This window comes from Eublepharis macularius, chromosome 6, assembly GCF_028583425.1.
Source record: "Eublepharis macularius isolate TG4126 chromosome 6, MPM_Emac_v1.0, whole genome shotgun sequence".
Classification (NCBI taxonomy): Eukaryota; Metazoa; Chordata; class Lepidosauria; order Squamata; family Eublepharidae; genus Eublepharis; species Eublepharis macularius.
Genome location: NC_072795.1, coordinates 44,530,926 through 44,554,727, shown reverse-complemented (window position 1 = coordinate 44,554,727; position 23,802 = coordinate 44,530,926). Strand labels below are relative to the sequence as shown.

The 23,802-nt window shown below is 41.4% G+C and overlaps 1 protein-coding gene across 1 annotated transcript in view; it reads right to left on the bottom strand.

The window, feature by feature from the left end:
- Positions 1 to 23,802, bottom strand: part of DOCK10 (dedicator of cytokinesis 10) — a 173,196-nt gene that overhangs the window by 77,597 nt on the left and 71,797 nt on the right. The window contains exons 15-25 of the mRNA XM_054982520.1: positions 23,600 to 23,722; positions 22,261 to 22,340; positions 19,997 to 20,184; positions 18,961 to 19,026; positions 17,686 to 17,778; positions 9,715 to 9,838; positions 9,434 to 9,555; positions 6,066 to 6,152; positions 5,405 to 5,497; positions 1,722 to 1,840; positions 902 to 971 (exon numbers count right to left, since the gene is read on the bottom strand). Coding sequence (XP_054838495.1) covers positions 902 to 971; positions 1,722 to 1,840; positions 5,405 to 5,497; positions 6,066 to 6,152; positions 9,434 to 9,555; positions 9,715 to 9,838; positions 17,686 to 17,778; positions 18,961 to 19,026; positions 19,997 to 20,184; positions 22,261 to 22,340; positions 23,600 to 23,722 — 1,165 coding nt within the window. The remainder of the gene's footprint in view (positions 1 to 901; positions 972 to 1,721; positions 1,841 to 5,404; positions 5,498 to 6,065; positions 6,153 to 9,433; positions 9,556 to 9,714; positions 9,839 to 17,685; positions 17,779 to 18,960; positions 19,027 to 19,996; positions 20,185 to 22,260; positions 22,341 to 23,599; positions 23,723 to 23,802) is intronic.

The following is a 23,802-nucleotide window of genomic DNA, read 5'->3' as shown; positions in this document are numbered from 1 at the left end:
TGTGTTATGCAAGGTATGTGCACAGGATTCTTCATATGCATATCTCTTGTAGATGTTACAGCAAATGCCTGGAGACTACAGAAGAACATGAGCCAACTATCCCACTGTACATTTACTGTACCCCATTTGCTAAACTGCTTGTGCAAGCGATGTTTTCTGACATACAAGGGCTAGGATCCAGTGCTGAAGAACTGTTGTGTCAAAGTACAACTTGCTCATCTTCCCTCTCCTGCCATAGCCTGCAGTGCTCATGGAAATGCTGCTTCTGGGGCCAGGACTTCCTGTCCCTAAGGAGCAATGTTTTAGGGGGCATTTCAGGCTTCAGTAGGAGCAGAGGAAATGAGAAAGCCATGCTCCATGGGTAGAAATCCTTCTGCACATGAAAATGCTGCACTGGATCCAAACCAAAGATTCTCCTTTAAAGTTCTTGATATTGATTTCCTAAACATCCCTAGAAATTCAATGACACACTTTGAGTGAAAACTGAATGGAAGAGACGGAACAAGCAGTGCAGATTCACAAAAAAAGTGCAAGAAGTCATGCCAGAAGATTAAAAGTATTTCACATACCATAAGCAGGTACAAAAGCACTGTAATTTGGACAATAAAAAGGTTTCCTGAGAAAATAATAAAAAGCTAAGAAAGCAGTACAGTATCAAAGCATAAAGAAAAACATTAAAGAATATCCAGCTTATTCAATTTAAATTTACCATTGAAGTTCACTTGACCATTTGTAGCCTGTGTTAATCTCCAAAGGAGAATTGCCCAATAAATGGTCTCAATTAACTAACATGGGGAGATCATACACCTATTACAAAAATATTGATCATGAGGTCAAGGGGAAAACCAGCTATAAATATGTAACATACTGGAGATGATAAAAAATGAATTGGCGCTCATACCTTTACATAGGAATTGATGAAGTGGTCCAACAGCTCTTCATGGAACTTGGCAACAATATCAGTAAGTACCCTGAAAATCAAAACAGCTGAAAGATCACACAGCATGAACCAGAAAGACATACTGGAGTATTGTTTGTAAAACGCAGAATCCATTCCAGGCTCTTCAATCTATGCTGACTCTTCAAAGCCTTTTGACTCAGATGTTTCGTAAGATTTCAGCTTCATTGATGTCAATTGCAAAATAATTTGGTGGAAGGTAATTTTAAAAAATGTAATGTGATATTCTGAAGAGGATTTTGACTGGATCATGACCTCATCACTATAAGTTTCTAAACTACAATAAAGTACAAGGACATTTTTAATCACTATGGACAGTTTCATAGTCCTATTAGACATCTTGTTTTTGTTCAATTTGCTCCATTTAAGACACTTAGAGATTTCTCAAACAAAATACAATTTACAATCTACTATCAAACCCACAGTCTGAAGGGCACCCACAATTTTTTGGGCCACAAAGTTTCATGTTCATGACGACATGACCGTACTTTATAAGGAGACAGTAAAAACCCAATTGCACAATCTTCAATAGCCACCCCACAAAGACCACATTTCAGTAATCTAAACAAGATGGAATCAGAGCACTGATAATTGTGACCAGATTTCTTTCCATCATCCTGGGTTATGATGCAAGTCAGTGCCTAGATGGCTTCATGATGTCATTGCTAATAGTTATGCAAGTGAACAGCATTTGACCAACATAATTGATCGAAATCTATTCCGAACAGGGACTGAGCATTGTAGTCAGTAAAATAATGAATACCTGGTCACAGCAGTTGTAACATCATCCTCTTTATTCTGGACAAGAACCCAGAAGAGCTGGTTCAGGATCACGGGCAGAAAATTTACGATTACATGGATCTTCTCAATTTTTAACAAATTCTAGTTAAGAAAGAAAACAGAAAAGTGCTTACAAATAGAGCTGAGCCTCTAAAGTTCCATTGTTGTTGCACATCAATATGTTTTATTTAAATCAAAGAAGTTGCACTACACTTTTAAATAGTTTTACAACACAAAGGATTACATTCCACCTGTAATTTAAAGCCATATTTTACATACGGATACAGGAATAACAGCAATGTGGCACGGGGTAGAATGCTGAGCTTGGTCCAGGAAGACCTTCATCAGAATCCTTCCTCTACCAGAAAGCTCACTGGGTGTCCTTGGGCCAGGAACACTCTTAGCCCAGATAAGGTTGTTGGCAGATAATATGGGTTAACCCTATGCAAGTCAAGCTCTTTGAAGAAAGGGATATATATATATGAAAGAAATGTCATGTTTATCTAAATTTTAGGCAATTTCCTCTTTAGGAGGTTTAGCATATTCTCCTCTGTCTACTTTAAGGGATGGCCCTAGAAGTGCAAGTGCATTATCCTGCCTCTTAGCAGTGATGGCAGTGAAGCAAGCTCACTTCTCAGCCACCTCTGTGTCTGCAGAATGCTATCTGGCAGAGCTTTTCTGAATTGTGAGGAGCCTGTCTTAAACTGGGCCATGGAGGATGTAGAACTGGAAGGCCCACTGTGATTCTTTTGCATCGCGTTTTGTGGATAAAATCGCTGGCATCCGATACAACAGTTGGTTCAGCTCAGTCTCAGGATGCTGCTGGACCATAGCTTGGTCTTAATTGTATGTATGACTCTCAGAGCGGAACTACAAGTGACAAAAGGCACAGGTTGGACACTTGTCAGCTTCCCTCAAGTTTTGATGGGAAATGTAGGCAGCTTGGCGGAATGTTGGACAAGTGACAGTTGAAAAGTCCATTGGACAGCAGTCAGAGAGCCAAGCTGCAAGACTAGGATGCCTACATTTCCCATCAAAACTTGAGGGAAGCTGACAAGTGTCCAACCTGTGCCTTTTTTCACTTGTAGTTCCGCTCTCAGTTGGTGAGGCTGGATGAAGTGGGTATGCCACCTAGAACTGTGTGTTCCACCATGTCTAGACTCAGCCCTTTCCCTTCATGGTCATTGGTGTTGTTGGATTGAGTAGGTCAAATGGGTCTGGGAGGTAATGAAAGCCCCTCTGTAGGAAAGTGCAATGGCAACTGCTTTGAAAGAGCCAATCATATGACCCCCTCCTAAAGAAGACATCTCTAGACTCCAATGGCCTAAATGACAACTTGGCTAACATTCCATTTTTTGGGCAAGGTACTCAAGCAGGTGATAGCTATGCACTTCAAGTTGCCTTGGAGAAGACAGTTTATCTAATATGTGATAGATGTGGGCCAATAAACTGAAGTTCAGTCCAGACAAGACTAAAATATTGTTGATCAATGAAAAAGATTCTTGAGGATTTGGGAATCAACTAGTTGTGGATGGGGGGCTCTCTCTCCCTGAAAAAAGGAGATTTGTACCTTGGAAGCGCTGCTGGATTCTGGCCTCATAGCACCTGTAGCACCTTGTGGCCATGTAGCACCTTTTATAAGCTTCTGCGAAGATGCCAGCTATGACTGTTTTTTGAAAAGCATAACCTGGTAATCGATATGCTCTGATTTGATATCCATGTTAGATTACTGTAATGCACAGTATATGGGCTGCCTCTGAAAACTGTCCAGAGACCTTGGCTGGTCTAAAATGTGGTAGCCAGGCTACTACCGGAGGTGGGACAGAGGAACCATATCACCCCTATGCAGAAAATATGTGCTGGTTGCCTGTCTGTTTCCAGACAATGCAAAGTGCTGGTTCTTACCTTTAAGGCTTTTAACAGACTGGAGTCAAGAGACTTGAAGGACTACCTCATCCATACTGTCCAGCTTACCAATTAAATTCCTCTTTCAAGACCTGATCTCTGTGCCCCAGTATCAGAGGTGAGGTGGATGGCCACCAGAGACAGGGCTTTTTCAGTGGTGACAACTCACCTGTGGAATGCCCTCCTTTTTGAGGCTCACTTAGCACTTACCCTGCTCTCTTTCAGGCACCAGGCCAAAACATTTCCTTTTACTTAGGTTTTTAATGAAGAGATTGATCTTTATAAATTGTTTTGCAACTTGCTTCTAGCGTGAGAGCTGTTTTTATGAGATTAGGGGTGTGCAATCCATCATTCATATACTGGTTATAAAGCTGGATTTCTTCCAATCTGGCATAATCTATCTACGCTGGTTCAAATTAGAAGATCTTGGATCAAATCCAGAAAGCCGGATACTGATGGGCTGGATTAAGCCAAGTTTATTCTGTTTAATATAGCTGCTGGCTGGCTTCTCCAACTTTTTTTTTTCTTTCCGTGACTTGTCCGGCAAGCCCCACCCCTACTCACTTCAATTTTGCATTCTCTGGTTTGACATTGGTCATATTGCAGTAGTTTGGTTCTGTTGGTTCAGCTTGCACTGGGTGTGGGATTTACACTGGGACTAGTTTTTGGTCAGGGGTTGCCTTTGCTTAAGATTTTTCTTCACTTGGAAGCCCTGGAAATGTTTCTCCCATAGGAAACAATGGAGAGTGGCTGGGAGACCTTGTTCAGGGGCTCATAGAATTGGTCCCCTGGATTCAATCTTCCTGAAACTAGGGGGATCTTCAGTGTACAGGAAGGAGTAGGTTCCCTCCAAATTTGGTGGAGTTTTCTTGAAAAATGCTCCCTTGACCCAGACATTTTTCACCATAGTGAATAAAGCTGGATAAATTTGGGATTCTATAATCTTACTGAACAGGATTAGAGAATCTGACCCAGATTTCAGGGATACCAAATTTTTATTGTATCCTTGATACCTGGATCCAGATTGAATTGATTTTTTTTAATGCAGACCCTTATATGATACTTGGTTTTATGATGGTTAAATGTTTTATGCTGTTTTTATGCTTTTAATGTTTCAAATTTTTCAGCACTGAGATTTAGCTTTATTCATTTTAATAATTTTGACTTTTATACTGTTTTACATTATATCATATTTTACTTCCTAAGATGACTTATAATGTTTTCCAGTACATAATAAACAAACATATTAAACAAACAAATAGCACCAGCAATGTTTTGAACATTGGGTATTGAAAAATTCGCCCCACAAGTAAAAATGTGGTTAATCATTAGATTTCTATATCCGGTTAATTGTTCTTTATCCAACAGTTGCTTGATTGAGAGAAATCCAAACAAAATAACGATGACAAAATGGTTCAGATTTATTTCTAAAGTTTTGTTCACAGTAGCTGACCATTTTGCAGATACTCTTACATTAAAACATTAAAAATGGCCCATAAGCATCACTGATCACATATTACAACATATATACTTACTTTTTCCCATAAGTGACATCAGAAATAGTAGTGTGGATAAATAAAACTAATTGTAAAGAGGCACTCTGATAATTCAATTCAACTGTGAAATCCAATCTAATTGGACTTCACAATCCTCCCTACAAAAGATAGTGTTCTTTTGGGGAAATACAAAGTATAGTATTACTTAGCCATAGTCATTTAGTCAATACTACTGTTAGCTTGTAGAATTTCTCTATCAATTTACCTTACAGGAGATGATAAAGCTTGAGGTAGGTGGTTGGGAGAGATCCCTGTTTCTTTTTTGGCACTGCTGGAAAAATCTATTCAGATACGGATCCTGAAAATAGCAAACAAAACACTTACCATAGCATGAGCAATACTGACTTCTATTCCATGAATGGCAGTATACTGGTAACTGACTAATCAGACAAGAAAAATTAGACTAGCTGATGCTAGCTTGTTCATGCCCGATTCAGTCTAGAGTTCACTAGATAACTAATCAGAAGATTAGATTACATTTTCTGTTCCACATTTTTAATTTTACCTGTACCTGCCTAAATAGCTCCCCTTTCTGCAAAATACATTATTTAGTTCTTTTTTCTTAGCTCTTTATTTTCTTTAAATGATCTTTGTATCTCCAAAATGAATGGTTAAATTAACGGGCCTGAACTAAGGATTCATGTTCACCTACAGGTTCATTTGGTGGCATTGGGCAAGTAGCTATCCATATCCAAACTATCAATATCCAATATTCTATTTATAAATGAGAATTATGGTAAACTTATATTAGAAACATATTAATAAATACATAATTATTTATTCATATTTAACTACAATTCTGCACACAGCATTTGCACTTTTTTCCCTCTTGTCCTGCCTTTAGATAAAATAAAATAGATCTTTACCTGAGTATAAACTGTTGATACAACAAATGAAGACACTTTGAAAAGTGGTTTCCCTCCATCGACCCATTTAATGTCACTTCCACTTTGCTGTAATACAAACAAAAACATTCCTCCTTAATTACAACTAAAAGGAAAGTGGAAATTGTTGTTAGGGTTCCTATTTACATGTTATCTTTCAGATGCAACATGTATCAGCAATTTCACTGGGACCCGACCAGACTGGAACCTTAGCTGTTGCTGGACCTATCAACAGATATTACCTCCAGCATTGAAGTATGTTTTCTGTGGTGAAATCCAGTACTGCTATGTTCAAATACTGAAACCCAGTGGATGAGGCCAATTATGTCTTTCCCATCCTTATCTAAAAAAATAGGTAACTTTATAATGTTTGAGTCACATTTTTCTTCCTATTAGTGCTGTAAAACGTTGTGTGTATGTTTAAAGCTTGGAACAAAGATGTATTTCGGTTTTGGTGGCATACCAAAATCAAAGAATGAGGTGCCTATTGGTAGATATGTAGAATGCAAGCACTTGTCCAGTGTGAAGTCATACTGATGTATAAAATCACCCTTTACATAAGTAAATTGGTTTAGTCCTGGGTTTATCGAACCCCAATTTGTAGATTATAATCATGGTGGGATGGGAAAACGAGGTTTTTTTCTTAGATAGTTCACACAACAGGTATGTACCATTATTGAGCAAGGTGACTGAATAACTGGTGGCTGGGCAACTTCAGGGATTCCTGAATGAAGCGGATTGTTGGATCCATTCCAATCTGGTTTCAGACTTGGTCATGGGAAAGAAACAGCCTTGGTCACCCTAGTGAATGACATGCAGCAGGAGATGGACAGGGTAAATGTGACCCTGTTAATTCTCTTGGACCTCTCAGCAGTTTTCAGTACCATGGACCAAAATATGAACCAAAATTAAGCACGAACCAGGCCGGTTCGTGGTTCGCAAACCACAGCTCATCAGATCCCATTTCTGATGAAGCGCCACAAAATTTTAGGTTGGTCCGTTTGCTTCATTTTTTGGTTCGTCACTGCAGACAGCCTGGTGCCAATCAATCAGTTTTCTAGGCAACAGGGGATGGACTTTCTGCAGACCTTCTGCTGACCCGGAAGTGAACTTCTGCTGGCCTGGAAGTGACGATTTTCTGACCTGGATGTGACATTTTCACGAACCAAACGAACTGGTTTGCGAACCAGGGGCAGGTTTGTGAAAGTTCGTGGTTCGTGAAATTTGACGAACCACGAACCATACGGTTCAGGTTTTTTCCAGCTCGTGCCCATCTCTAATCATGATATCCTTCTGGACTGCCTTTCTGGACTGGGACTGGGAGGCACTGTTCTGCAGTAGTTCAAGTCCTGCCTTGAGGGTTGGTTTCAGAGTGTGATGCTGGGAGATTGTTGCTATGTCTCTTGGTCTCTGGCCTACAGTGTTCCACAAGGTTCCATCTTGTTCCCCATGCTTTTCAACATCTATTTAAAACCTCTGGGAGAGGTCATCCAGAAAGATGGGCTGAATTGCCACCAATATGTGATGACACTCAGCTCTGTCTTGTGCTTCAAGAAATCCCAGGGAAATTGTGAACAGGTGCCTGCAGGCAGTTTTGGCATGGATGAGGGCTAACAAGCTTAAATTTAATCTTGATAAATGGAGCTCCTACTGATGGGTAGGGGGAGGCTGGATATCTCCAGTTCTGGATGGAGTTGTACTCCTCCTAAGGAGCAGCTTTGTAACTTGGGGGTGGTGCTGGACCCTAACCTCTTTCTAAAAAAACCCCAACACAGGTGGCAATGGTAGCTAGGGGCATCTTTAACCATCTCTAGCTGGTGAGCTAGCTGTGGCCCTTCTTGGGCAGGAAAGATCTTACCACTGTGGTGAATATTCTGGTAATATTTGGATTAGATTACTACAATGTGTTCTATGTGGGGTTGCACTTGAAGACGTTCCATAAACTAAAGTTTGTACAGAATGCTGCATTCAGAATGTTTACTGAAGTGGGCTGCAGGGACCATACCACTCTAGTCTTATTCTATCTACACTGGCTCCCAATTTGCTTCTGGACACAATTCAAGGGGCTGCTATTGACCTTTAAAGTCCTATATGCCTTGTGTTAAGGGCTACCTTTTCCCATATAAACGTACCCATCCACTCCAGTCATCTTAGGAGACCTTGCTTCGCTTGCCCCTGTTATCTAAGGCTAGACAGGCGGCAACCTGAGAAAGGGCCTTCTCAATTGTGGCACTGAAACTTTAGAACTTCCTCCCTAGGGAGATGTCGGTTTACCTCTGCTATTGTCTTCTGCCAGCAGGTGAAGACTTTTGTTTTGTTTGGTGTACAGCAGTTGTACCCCAGTAAATTCTTACTGGGCCTCCTCCCTGATTGTATTTGTATATCTATATTTTTTATTGCATTGCTAAATATTTTACATACAGATTTTAAATGCAGTTTCAATGCTTTAAATGTTTTAATGCCTTGATGTTTGCCATATTAAGGACTCTATTTGGATGTAAAGGTGGTATAAAATGTTTTAAATAAATAAAATGTTTTATATGAAGTGCTGCTTGATAGAAATATGCTTAGTATAGGACTTATCCATCAAAAAAGAAAAGCGAATGAATTGTTTGTTTGGTACACATCAATGTATTCAAGTGCTGATTCACAAAAAAATCTACACAGGGAAGGGGCAGGTACCTGAGGCTCACTGCCACACCCAACTGTATGTAGAGGGCATATGCTGGGATACAGCACAAACTACCCCTTAGCCACCTTGCCATTGAGGCAAAATAGCAAGTTAGGTGGAAAACCACACACGGAGGAAAAAGCAAATGTATGTAGTAAAAGTAATAGTGTGTAATTTACATTCTATAAATATGATAAAGTAACAAAGTGCTCTATACAAAATCCTTAAACAAACATAAATACAGCAGACATGTATATGAAAGACATTCCACTGAATGAAAACATGAAAGTAAAGTGCATATGCAACAACCATACAAGCTGCCAATACTCTATACAGCATCAATTACTTATAAATCAACCATGTAATCTTGGTAATCCAATAGGAGCAGGGGAAGAATCAAGAGCAGGAAAAACATCCAAAAGGTAAGTTCCCACAATTAAAGGTGAGTTCATTAATGTTGTTCTCTTTTGTTTATCTTTGTAGGTGGTGCCTTTCAAGTTGGGACGTCTGAGAGACATAGCCCATCCGCCCAACATGCAGGGCTGGCGAAGGAAACCTGATGTTTTGTCAGATGACTTCCTCAGAGGCAGTAAAAGGATCCACCAAGAATACAATTTCGCAATACAGTTTCTTACAGCACCCAGAAGCAAAGTATCATCAATGGTGGCCGTGCACCTACCTTTCCGGTTGCAGTATCTTGAAGGCTTAAATAACTAGGAGGCAGGCTGGTTGCCACTGGGATGTTATGTTCTTGAGACACTAGCTGGTCATCTTTCAGTAATGGTAGCCAAGCATATCCCACTACACGCAAAAACAGATTCTTGTATAAGAATTTTTTAGTTAATTTAAAGCACAAGAGGCAACTAAGACAAAGGGGAAAAAATCACAAATCCTTGACATGGAATGACAATTGTAAATTATAAGAGTGTTGCAAGTAATGCACCTTCAAACATAAGGTACCTGATGTTTCAAGAGCCTCTTTCCTTTTGGCATTAGCTTTTGCATTTATGTCACAGGTGACATGGTAAAATGAAAACAGAATGTGGTGCTTCTTGTGGAGTTGACTAGGAAGCTCAATTTTCACCTGAAACATAGACAATTGCATCTATTTTTAGCTCCAATAAAAGCAAGGAATTATGAGTTCACACCTCTCTTATGCTCTAATCTTAAAACAAAGTAACAATGGTTAAATTCTCCTGTCTGGAGCTCCCATGTGCAGTTGAAGCTCTGTTCAAGCAAGAACTACCATGCTCGCCTCTATGGAAAAGCTGCTGAGCGTACATTTACACGCCCAGCTCTAATGTTAAATAAAGGTTTTCAGGACAATGTATTTTTAAAGCAGGATAATCCTCACTGATATCCATGAAGTCTTCTTTATTTGCTTGTGCGTTCTTGTTTGTAATTGTGAACTACCTAAATACATAAACATGCCAGTAAAAATATCATAAAGGATTAATATATTTAGCAATCTCTCCAAATAAATTTTTTTATAACTTCTAATTTCAACACCCAAGGGCCAGGAATTTCTAAATTTCTTTTTCTATATTAGAGTCATGTGGAACTTTAAGGTTTAACAAAATCTATTCCAGCATAAGCTTTTGTGAGTCAGAAATCTCTTCATCAGAAACTATTTCTTTTTTGGAAGTTTTAGGTGTCCTCTACATCCAAAGAAAGAATAAACTGCACTATCTTGTTTTGTGCTTTCACGGCAAAAGCTTAAGGTGAAAAAAGCTGTAAGTGACAAAAAAACTACCTTTTATCTTCTTGAGTGATTCATACACTTGAATTCTATTAAAAGAGCAACAGCAATGCTTTTATTCTGTTGTTTACTAATAGGCACAAAACTGTCAAAATCAACTTGAGTAAATTATGAACTGTGATAAAACTGTTGCTATAGGAACAAATAGGATGGCACTCTTTGCAATGGTCCTGAATCGGTAGTAAGAGGAAATACAGCCCCCACTTGGTCGGCAGCCGAAGGCTTGAGGCTGGGGGCTGCATCTGCCGCCACAAAGGCTAAGCGGCAGCATTCCCCCAGCCTTGTAAGGTCACGTGGGTGGGGGCAGGGCTAGGTGCATTAAAAGGCTGCCCTGACTCCCATCCCGGTACTTGCTGCCTCATGCTCGGCTGGAGCGGAGTGTTTTCTCTTCTCCTCTGAGCACTTGGAAGCCTTTGAGACAGCTGTGAGGCGTCTAGGTGGCGAGAAGCAAAGCAGCATGGAGCCGTTTGAGCAGAGCTGTTTGAGTGGCGCAGAGCTGTTTGAGCTTCCCGTCAGCGGCCCGAAGAACAGCTGAGAGGTGGCAAGAAGTGTTGCAGCAGGGAACGGAGCTTTCAGAGCATTCGGTGCCGTTCCTTAGGCTGTGCTGCACCTCCCCTTTTCTGATCAGCATCTTTTGCCAGTTGCAGGGCAACTCCTGCCTTTTCTTGCTGCGTGTCTGAGAGGGCATTTGTGCCACCCATCCCCTGTGGGAATGGCACATGGGTGATGGTGGTTCTCAACTTCCCGGGTAGGAGGGCATGGGTGCCTTTGGCTGCTTGGTGGGTGGCGTTTGGGAGGCTTTCTCTTAACACTCCCTCTTCTATGGTTGGTTAGAAGGGGTGTGGGTGCAGAGGGGGAGCAGACTTGGCAGGTTTACTTGGGTTCAGGCAGCACATCTCCCTCCCATTTCTTTCTTGGGGGTCTAATCAGTTGGCTGGCTATTACTGTTGCCCCTACCCTTCTTTACTGCTCAGTAAGCGCCTATAGGGGGCTGGCAGTTTTTCTTTTCAATCTCCTCTAAAGGAGGGGGAGGCCATTTTAGTGTGCTTGTTGCTGCCTCCCTGCAAGCATAGTTGGCGTCCTTAGGCTGTGCTGCACCTCCCCTTTTCTGATCAGCATTTTTTGCCAGTTGCAGGGCAACTCCTGCCTTTTCTTGCTGCGTGTCTGAGAGGGCATTTGTGCCACCCATCCCCTGTGGGAATGGCACATGGGTGGTGGTGGTTCTCAACTTCCCGGGTAGGAGGGCATGGGTGCCTTTGGCTGCTTGGTGGGTGGCGTTTGGGAGGCTTTCTCTTAACACTCCCTCTTCTATGGTTGGTTAGAAGGGGTGTGGGTGCAGAGGGGGAGCAGACTTGGCAGGTTTACTTGGGTTCAGGCAGCACATCTCCCTCCCATTTCTTTCTTGGGGGTCTAATCAGTTGGCTGGCTATTACTGTTGCCCCTACCCTTCTTTACTGCTCAGTAAGCGCCTATAGGGGGCTGGCAGTTTTTCTTTTCAATCTCCTCTAAAGGAGGGGGAGGCCATTTTAGTGTGCTTGTTGCTGCCTCCCTGCAAGCATAGTTGGCGTCCATTTTGGGGTGCTGGTGCTCTTCCTTGCAGGCATAAGCGGTGGCCATTTTAGACAAAATGGGGTCCCAGCCCAATAAAACTGAAGGAACTTTTGGCTATTTATCCTAAGCACAAAGACACTTTGTTCTTGTTAATTGGGTTTACATTTGGGTTTAGGACTGCATTCCAGGGCCCCAGGGCCCCTTTCATGTCGGCCAACCTACGATCAGTGGCCAGCATGGAAGGGGTCATTAGGGAGAAGATTGCCAAGGAGGGTGCCAAGGGTCGGGTGTTGGGTCCCTTTGTTGCCCCACCGGTACCACGTTTGCAGGTCACCCCCTTGTGTGTGGTGCCAAAAAAGGCAGCAGGCGAGTTCTGGCTGATACACTACCTCTCTTACCCCAGGGGGGGCATCAGTTAATGACGCCATCCCCGAGCACCTTTGCACAGTAAGATCCTTTTTGACTAGGCAGTCAGGGTTGTTAGGCGTTGTGGTTAGGGTGCTGAAATGGCCAAATGCAACATTAAGTCTGCATTTCGCCTTCTCCCGGTTCATCCAGATGACTTTGAGCTGTTGGGTTTCTCTTTTGAAGGCTGATTTTATATGGACAGAGCTTTGCCCACGGGGTGCTCTATTTCCTGTGCAGTCTTTGAACACTTCAACTTCTTCCTTGAATGGGCATTGTGCCACCGGTTTCATTGCAGGGACATTGTGCATTATCTGGATGATTTTCTTTTTGTGGGACCTGCCGGAACCAGCTAATGCGCCTGGCTCTTGGAAGGCTTCATTAATCTCGCAGGGCAATTGGGGGTCCTCTTGGCCCACAAGAAGACTGAGGGCACTGCCTCTGCCCTCACTTTTCTGGGCATTGAGTTGGACACAGTCCACCAAACCTCCCGGCTGTCTCCGGAAAAGTTCGCTGACCTCAAGGTGCGGCTTGCCTCATTTAAAGCGGCAGAGTCTCTCTGCTTGAGTTACAGCAGCTTTTAGGGCACTTGAACTTTGCTTGCAGAGTGGTGGCACCTGGGCAGGCTTTCTTAAGGCATCTATGTGATGCCATGGGCAAATTAAGACTCCCCCATCATAGGCTTAAGATAGATGTGGGGATCAGGAAGGAACTTAAGGTCTGAGATGAATTTTTACAGGCATTTAATGGTGTCACCTTTTGGAGAGACAATCTTTTGATGGAAGCAGAGTTGCAGGTGCACTCCGTCACTTCAAGCTCTCTTGGTTTCTGGGTATTCTTTAGAGGGCACTGGTGTGCCAAGTGGTGGCTGTAAGATTGGGTTGAGCAGGGCCTTAACAAAGACCGCACTTTCCTTGAGTTTTTTCCTATCCTAGTTGCAGTATATCTCTGGGGAAGGGACCTTGCCAATCATACCATACACTTCTGGTGTGACAATCTGGTGGTAGTTCTGGTGGTAGTCAATCTGGTTCCAGGGTTGGATAATGGTGTGGCAGACGCTTTGTCTCACCTACAGATGGAGAGATTTCATCAGCTTGCCACAGAGGCTGACCTGATGCCTGCCCAGATGCCCTAGGAACTATGGCAGCTTGGAAAGTTGAAGTCTACAGGGCCATCCACCTAGCCATTGCCTCCAGCACACAGAGGTTCTATGATTGTGCGGTGAGGCAGTTTGCGGGGTTTAGGAAAGAACAGGGCATATGACAGGTACGGTCGATCCTGGTTGATCACCTTATGCAATTTTGTGTTCAACTGAGGGCTAAGAATCTAGTGGTAAAGTCAATTAGGGTACAGCTGGCTGCATTAGCATTTGCCAGTAAAGCCCATGGGTTTGTGGAAACCACTGGAGATTTTCACCTTAGGAAGATGTTAGAGGGTTGGTCCTGAGAGGCAGCCAGACTGAGGGATGATAGAGAGCCTATGTCTCCAGCCATCCTCAGTGGCCTTAGTTCGGTATGGGGTTCAGTATCTTTGGTTACGAAGCAATTCTATTTCATGAAGCCGCGATGATGTGGTGAATAAGTGAATTGGTGGCCCATTCTATTAAAGATGACTCACATAGGGCCTTAATGGCCACGGATGTTAAATTTGTGGGGGATAATGCTACCTTAATGATTAGGCATTCTAAGACAGATTATTTACAGCAGAGGTTGGTTATTCAGTTAGGTCTTTGCAAGGACAAAAAGTTGTGCCCAGTCACAGCACTGAAGCAATATGTTGCTGTTTGGAGAAATGACAGGGGATTATTTCTTCTTCACAGGGATGGAGCATCCTTGACTAAGTACCAGTTTTGGACAGTTACTGGCCAAGCTCTGACCAGATTAGGTCTGCAAAATATCAAATTTGGCACCCATTTCTTCTGGATTGGGGCAGCCTCGACAGCTGCAGCCATGGGTTACCCTAGTCAAGTTATCCAGTGGGTAGGCTGGTGGCGGTCCAAGGCTTATCATTCGTATATTCGCCCACTGGGCGTTGGAAACCTCAACTGACTTGTTTTTTCCTTAGGTGTTGTATTTCACCATGGAAAGCTGTAGATCCTTATATGCAGACACAGCATGTTTTTTTGGGCGGCCCATGAAGCCAAGAGGACAGCGATTGGCTCCCAGCTTGGGTTAAGTGAGTGGGCCACAGTTTAGTGGCAGCACCATCGGGGCCTAAGGTGGCTGGGGCTGCTGCAATTGCTGTTTAAGGGGAGGAGTGGTCCTCTGCCCTACATATTGGTCATTCACCTGGGATGTAATGATCTTGGGCTAGTATAGGGTAAGACCTTTACCTTGCAGGTGCAGGCTGACTTGCAGTGGATTAGCAAGTAGTGGCCTGACGTTTTAATTATATGGCCTGCTATCCCTCCATGCCGGGTGCGGTGTGAAGCTTTGTATGGCCAATAGGGCCCTTCAGATAGCCCTGGGGGATGGTTTGGGCATTTATCTTCCCCATCCTAGGATTAAGGCACATTTGGCCAACCTCTACCGAGGCAATGGGGTCCACCTTTTGGTGGCAGGCAACAACATATTTTTAGATGACCTGAGGCAAGGGCTGCAGCTGACATTAAACCACCTGTGGGGCATGAAGGCCTAAACAGAGGCTTGGCCTTACCATTGGCAGGATTTAGTTGACGGGATGTGAGCGGGATGGTGAGTACCATTGGCACATACCCATTGGTGGGGATATAGGGACCTGTCAGGATCGGCTGGCATGCTTTACAGCGGCCAGTTGAGAGGGCAGGCTGCCTAGTGGGATTCCCTGTACAAGTCCTTCCCTCATGCTCTACAGCGGGGGTTCCTGGAGCTTTAAGGGGGAAACCATTCACCAGGCTGGCTGGATCCTAGCCATGCATTTGGACGGCTCGTACCAGGGCAGTGGGTCTCACCCAGACAGGTCAAGGCGGGGTCCAGGAGTGACCCCAGGGCTTGACCTGTACCACTGGTTAGGCCCTTGCCAGGTTTTAGCTGTTGCAGTTAATGTTGTTGCCAAAATAAACAGTGGCCCTTTATTACCCAAGCCTTGTGTCTGCCTCTTTATTCCGACTAGGGGGCAAAAAAGTATGAATCTTGTTATCATTGTTTTCTGTCAGTGGATGAAGACTTTTCCATTTTGTTTGGTGTTCTCTGACTCTACTTCCCATTTATGTTTCATTAACTGATGTTTTAATTGTATGTATATCTCTCTGTGTGTGTTTGTGTGTATGCATACATGCATGCATTTTAAAAGCTTCTTTTAATTTTTTGATTGTTCACTACCTTGTAGGTACCAAGATGGGTGGAATGGCAGTACAAAAATGTTATAAATAAATAAACACTTCAAATCCTGATTTTAGGGATATGAATGTGAAGAACATTGCATTCATATCACTGAACTTTATTTCCAGTGGAACCTACCAGAAGGTATAGGAAAAATGTATACATAGCTTTTTCTGCACAATAGCTACAGTTTTCATTTGGTAACTGTGAAGTGATTGTTGGCCTTAGTCCATAGACAAGTGTGTAGCAGCAGCAGCAGCAGCACACACATAACTCTACCTGCATCAGTCAGATGCAGGGCTGAAGTTAGGCACCACATACAGCAATAATTGCAGCGCTGGGTGCTGAATGTGGTTATCCAACCACAGGAAGTATTTGTGCAGTATTTTTTTTGCATGTCTGGTTCCTAATTCAGCAAGGAATTACAGGCACAGCTTCAATACAGGGCAAACTGGGCTATGATATGCCTATCGATTCTTCACTAGTGAGTGCTCTGTTAATTTACTGTTAATTTACCTGAGCCTACTTGTGGGGAGGACGGGATAGAAATCAAATAAATCATCATCTATGTGAACTTGCTTTAGGCTTAGAATGGTAAAACCATAATAGAGAAACAGTGATTTACACACTGTTCATTCCTAGAATAACCTAAAGGTTCACAATGGAAAGTGGTGTCTTTTAATGTAATTTTAAAGCTTACAGATCCTTCTCAGGTGAATCCGAGACAGTGACCTGTCTCTGTGACCTCCTTTGTGGTTGAATAGAAAGTTGAACATTTTTTTTTAAAACTGCACATAAATTAGCTATGACTTGAAGGCCTACTCCACCACCATATTCTCTTATAATCTGATGATGCTGATAATGCTCAGTTAAATGAAATGTTTGCTAATGTCTTGAGGACTTGTCCAATTCAATCATCTTATTTACTGGAGATATACTGTTTTAATTTATTCTGTGGTAGATATCCAACTACTTCTGAATTTGTGAATGGTTCAATACATGTTTAACCTACTTGCTTATCACTCCGTTGGAAGTTACTGAAAAATGAACAGTTCTGGATACGTTCTGAATGTGTGTTAACCATTTGATCTTCAATCTGTGCATGTGTTCAGTTATTTTCAAGATTGAGATATAAGTATATATCTGCTCACTCCGTGGAGGAAATTAGTGGAGACTAGACTTCCGTTGTTGGGGTTCAACATTAGTGATAGTGAGCATGGAAAGGTTAGCAGCACCCTCTTTGGTGAATGAATGTTTGTATGGAGAGCCCGTAGGGTATGCTCCCTTTTATATCTCAGATTATCCTATACAAAGGTGCCTTTACCATACTTAGATTTTTTTAACCATTCCACGATACAGGAGAACATTTATACTTGCAAGACTAAATTCTATTCCTTCTGAAGTTATGCAAGATTGAATACAAAGAATTCCATATTCTGATAGACTTTGTGTCTGTGCTACTGGACAGACAGAAACTTTGGAGCATTGTTTATCAGAATGTAACATTGGTATAAAGGATGTGTGAATTACTCCTATTTTCTGTGATAACAAAGGGCTGGCCATATCAAACAAGGTAAAAATACTTCTGGAAGGTGTGGACTTAGGAGTAACACTGGCTGTAGCCATTTTTTGGGTTATGCTTTTAGATGGAAAGGATTTTAAGTGTAGTAATGTCAGGACATTTTAAAATGGTTTATATTTTATACTTTTATTTTTGTAGTATTTAGTGTGGCATTGTGCAAGGCCTGTTGGCCAAATGAGCAGTATCATTAAAATAAAAGTATATATTTGCTAAATAGCAAGTGAACATAAAACACTGCACAATGGAACAAATAGTCTTGCTTGCTAAATACACCCTGAGCGAATATAGCCTTTATATCAGTAACATTTGTATAGTCACAGAAAAAGTAGACTGACCTCATCATAGAAATCAGGGTTCTGTGAATGATGCAGTACAGCTGTGCATGCTGCTGATGTAAACAGTGGTCCACCAGGCTTCCCATATATACACTGTTTAGAAAGAATGGATACATTTTGTGAATGATATCTATAACAGGTTTTTAGGTCACAGTTTAGAAAGTATTGTTAGCCTGAATCCTCACAGAACACATACACAATGCCTGTCAAAATGAAACTAGAACATTCAATGGGAAGGTGATAGGTGACATCATGCTGGCCACAATCCAAAGAACCATGAAAATAATTCCATGAACACAAGGAGATTTAAGACTTCCTTTTCTCCAAGCACTGTCCACGTGAAACATAGCAAGTTAGTTGAGCAAGATTCAGGTCCAGTAGCACCTTAAATGCCAACTAGGTATTCAGGGTATGAATTTTTGAGAGTCAAAACTCCCTTCTGCTCCCAAGGAGCAGAAACAGCTAATCTAAGCTAATTACAGCATGTATTATAGCTAGCTTTCTGACACTCTAATTTATAATACTCCTCCCACCTTCTTTCTGGATTATAAGGACTCCTTTTTTCCACTCCTCATATCTGATGAAGGAAGCTTTGACTACTGAAAGTTCATAACCTGGAAATCTACTTTGTCTTTAAAGTGCTACTGGATCCAAATCTTGCTCTTCTAGTACAGACCAACATGGCTACCCACCTGGAACGAAAAAAAAAAACTAGTTTGCAACTGAGGGAAATGCAAATGCAGTTTGTAACATGGGGCAGTGTTTCCCAACCTGTGGGTCAGAAGGCCTGTAAAAGGGGTTTCTTTGCTGTTTTATTGATTTGTGCATGCTCTGTTTCTTTTGAAAATGTGTAACCATATAAAAAAAAATCTGAACTTGTAGGCCACCATACCAAAAAAGCTGGGCAGCACTGGTATGGTGGACAGGAGTTCAAAGCCAGGAATTGGGTCTAGCTGGTCTTTGGATCTCAGCCACTGAAAGCAATGAAGGAAACATTCAAACAAATCCCATTATGTTATGGGGGAGTTAAATCCTTTTTCAAATCATTTTTCCACACTAAGTTTTTCCATTACTGGAGTGACACTGTAGAATTGGCAGTTCCAGAGAATGCTGTTCATAATGGTTATTATAAATGATAGTCATGGAAACAGTAATAGAATATATTAGACTATTCACATTTTTAAAAGAGCCAGGTTAGAACAGCTCATTTGCAGAGTTTCTAGAGAAATCTCTTTTGACCTCATTACACTGTGAATAGGATCTGTCCGTACCCACCTTCACTGGCTTGGCTCCTTCTTCATCTGAACTTTTAAATTCAATACAGACCGTTATATTCCGGGCCTGTAGCAGAAAAGTGTAAATGGAAAATCATTAACTCATGAAATTACATGCTAATTAAAGTTGTGTGAAATACCCTGGTTTTGTTCCAAATCTGGCACTGTTTTGCCAAGCAGAGAGTGCAACCCAGTAATGTCAGGAAGCCAGAAAACAATTTGGAAGTATTTAACCTGGTGGCTACTGACTTGTACAAATTACTGAAATCAGACCATTGCACTTACAGTCTTTCCAAGTTCAGATTCAGTATATATTATTGATATGAAAATTGGTTTGTTTTAAAGGCGTGCACTTCCAATTCTATGTAAATACTTACTGCTCATGCCTACATATTTAAATTTCATTGATTTCAACTGGAATTATCCATGTGTGTGTGTCCTTCCCTTTGCTGTAAGTCCCAGTGCATTCAATTTAACATATTTTAAATAAAGGATGCTTAAAATCAGTCCTGATCCCATTACGCTGTAGCCACTTCTCTCTCTCTTTTTTAAAGATGTAACATTAACTTTTATTGAGAACTTGAAATAAATGTAAATTTTAAATTGAGTAGAAATATAGGCATACTCCTCCTTTAATCTCAGCTATAGACGTTCAAATGAGCTGAATAAAATCAATGGCAATTACTTCCACGCAAATATAAAAATTGTGGTGCCAAAGATGAAGTGGATTCAGACGCAATCTATAAATATGACAAACTAAGGGCCAATTTGTCTGGACTGGTGATGAATGTCTGATTATTTGGTGTACAGAAAACTTTCAATGAGCTTTGAAGTAGTCATTTATTTCCTTCAGAATTGATGCAGATCCTTGTGTGGACAACTGTATGAAGCCAAAAATCGTACACTTTCTTTATTCACCATAGATTTGGTGAATAAGAGAACAGCCACACACATACTTCCTATGATTCAAAGTTGGCTGCACAACCTCAAATCACATAATTCAGTCCTTAGACTCTTGCTCTGATTAGCCTCCATACCTTGTTGAAGCATTTTTGGTTATCATATTTCAGATGTTTGGGATATATATACATTTGGTTCTTATACACTCGATAAATCTGGGAGTATTTTGTAGACTCCTGGACAAATTCTTCCACTTCTACTGTTGGTTGATGTTCCTTAGTATCATTAAATGGTTTTATGGGAATAAACGATGATGTTACACAATCTTTAGAAAGAAAAGAAGAAAAAGATTCTTAGTCATGAACTCCATCTTTTTAAAATGATAGTCTAAGATTAAGATTAGAAATATACATAATTAGGTCCATGAACACAGCAGAACTCTTCACACACACACACACACACACCTGCCCCGCCCCACACAATCTCAATGGTTTTTATTCTTATATCTCTTGACGGGCTGTGTCGATTTCAACCATCCTGTTATTATCATTGGAGACACAGACTATGATACAAAACACACTTTTAAAAAAAGAACAAATAATTCACTCCACAAAGATGACTGAAAAACGTATCACCCAGCATAATCCTACAGACAGTTATGCTCCTCAGACAGACTTGTGATGTCTTCTCTTAGGAATGTCCATATATCAACAGTTAGGTCATGGGATTTCCTGATGGCAGGTCCCATTCCCTAGCATGGCCTACCAGAGTGGGAGCAGAGGATAACTTCATTGGCTGCATTTTGAAAGGTATGCAAGGCGAGGGCATTTGGGGGAGGGTAAACTCAGAAGATTTAGCTGTGTGTTTCTAAACCTGTACATTTTTAAAAATCTGTAAATGGAATTTTTGTGTTTATGGACTTGCAACTCATAATTACCTTGTGACCAAGGAAATAAGATGAGATAGAAATATTTTAAATAAATAAATGAATAAAATTATTGGCTAGATTCTGTGAATGTACTCCACTGAAGGCAACACTTTCCCCTGGTAACACTGGCCACCATTAGTGGAACAGATCTACATCATAGAGAGACAGTGTGGTATAGTGGTTAGAGTATTATACTGGGAACTGGAAGAACCAGCCTCAAATCCCTGTTCTGCCATGGAAGCTTGCTGGGTGACTTTGGGCTGGTCACATACACTCAGCCTAACATACCTCATAGGGTTGTTGTGAGGAATTATGCAAGCCACCTTGAGTGGCCACTGGGGAGAAAGATGTAGTATAAATGAAGTAAATAAAAATAAATACATACATAAAATCAGCAAACTAATTAAAATATATTATTTATTAATTAAAATATTTTTATCACCGTTTTTGATATATAAAGTGACTCAAAGCATTAAAAAAACCTCAAAATACACCAACAACCCATCTCATTCTTGTTCACAGGATTCGATCAAGCAGACAACGGAGTTACTATAAGAAAGAAGTTTTGGAAGCTACTGGGCGCATAGAGGACGTTCCAAGCAACTAAAGAGTATCTTAGTAATGTAGCCAAAGTTAACAACAACAATAATGTATTTTCTGAGCATTTAAATTACTTTACTGCCACCATTCCAGTAAAGTAGCTCAGTCTTCTTATCTCCATATGGCAGACAGGAGGAGATTGCTGAAGCTAGAGAGCAACCCCTCTCCTAAGACTGCCTAGTATGTTTATGGTTGAGATAACGGATTGGAGACAACCCACACACTCAGCTATTACTCAACACCACAACTACTGAGGGCATGACAGTCAAAGAAGGCAAAGATTTCTTTTAAATATACTCTTTCAATGAAATACCAGGAAAATAACACAAGCCAGTGAATAAGAGCACAAATATTGGACTCAACATTCTGGAAGAGCACAGGAGTAGTAGCATCACAACAAATCACAACATAAAGCCACAGCCAACTGAAGGCTCTTTCCCAAATCCCATGTAAGTAGCAAGACAGGCAACATGAGTGATTCAGCCTCCTTCCGCTCTTCCTTTTAGGTCTTGTCCAAAGGGAGAGATGTGAAGTCTGTCCTCACTTCAGAGAATTCATATATTGACCTAATGCAAGCCATTTTTGCCACATCTATGTAATATGTGAAGAAATCTGATTTTTTTTCTTTTTGGCATTTTGTTGACTGAACATCTGATGTAATGGAGCCTTAGATGCCAAACTGTACTTAGATGCAAACCAATATACACCAATTTCACCCCCCCCCCCACAAATCCACTCTTATGTACAGCTACCATAATAACAATTAAAAAGTACTTAATTTCAAAAAGCCACAATCATGTTTCGTAATCCCTGTGTCTCATAATACTGCTTAGCAACTGTAGCACTTGTAGCAATTGTAAAATGAAATCATACTTGGGTGCTCCAAAGGTACACAATCAACAGCAATGTCTAAACTGCCAGGGATGATCTGTATTTTATTAATCTTCTCTGCTCTGTAAACATAGTAAAGAGAACAGTTTAGAAAGATAGTAAAATATATTTAGGGGATTAAGGCATGAAGTAAATAAACTAAAACATTAATGGAAGTGTTGAATTCTAACAAAATATATTTTCACAGTCACATTTAAGTGGGGTAGGAAGTAGAAAATGGCCTCTACATAATTTTATTTCTAGCAGCTACTCTTATGCGGCAGCAGAAAATATCTCTGGGAAGAATCCTCTGCATTCATGCCACTGACAGATAGGCTTCTGCTTCAGCAGATAACAATGAAAAGCAGGGCCAGATCTAGGGTTGCCCGCGCCCAGGTCAACCCAAGCCCCGCGGTCCCCTGCATGCGTGCTCCCGACACTGCACGATGTCACTTTTGTGATGTCATCGCATGGGGCCCCCCAGAAAAAGCATGCCACCCCGCTGCCACTGGAGGGAAGGGAGTGCGCAGCAAGCTGGCCACTCTGGAACATGGTGCGCTACGGAGCTGGCGGCAGCCGCGCAGACGGCCGAGTGGAGAGCTGGAAGGCCGCCCGAACCATTCCTCTTCCACAGTGACAGGGCGGCCGGCTTACCGTGCACTCCCTTCCCTCCAGCAGTAGGTAGTGCAGGCAGCATGCTTCCAGGGGACACCCTGCGCTGCTGCCAGTCACCTGCCCCCTCTTTGGCAGAGCTGGGGGCAGGGTAACCCCCATGCCCCCCCCTGATCCGGCTCTGATGAAAAGAGACACAAAATAACATAACCTCTACCTAGCTGACTTCATTCTACATCTGAAAGCCTTTTATTGGAAGTTTTGAACCGCATAACTAAGACAAGTATTTTTTTTTTAGCAGAATCTGCCTTGTTGAAGTAGACTAAGGTAGGATCTGGTGATGGACGGTGATCCTGGCATGACTCTCTCCAATCCCCCAGCAATTCTTGAGGGCCCCCCACTTGCTGATAATAATTCCCACTATTTTTCCTTTCCTTAACTATCCAGACCATGGTTGTTTGTTAATTGGACTTAAAAGGGTGCATAATAGCCTTACTAAATTTATTTTAGGAACAATATGGTCAAGTAGCAATAAAGCTTGTTAATACATCAAAATAATTTCAGTTTGCATGGACAGCTCAGCAGGAAGTTCTTTTGGTAGATAACAAATGTGAAAAACATTACATATAATTATTTTGGAATTTATTTCTTATTCGAAATTAAAAGTAGTAAAGCAAAGTTTATGGTATTGTGCTATAGCCTTGCACATGTTCAAGAAATTATTCCTTACCTTCTGTATTCTGTTATTAACTTCAATAAGTCATCTGTTGAAATTTTACTACTTTCTTGCCTAAACAAAGGCGAGAACCGGGAATCTCTGTCAATGTTTCCCTGATTATCCTTAAAGACTGGCCTTTAAAGGAAGTGGAAACAATATATTAAATGGCAATTAATCACTATGAGACACATGAGACCCATGATTTCCTTTCTTCC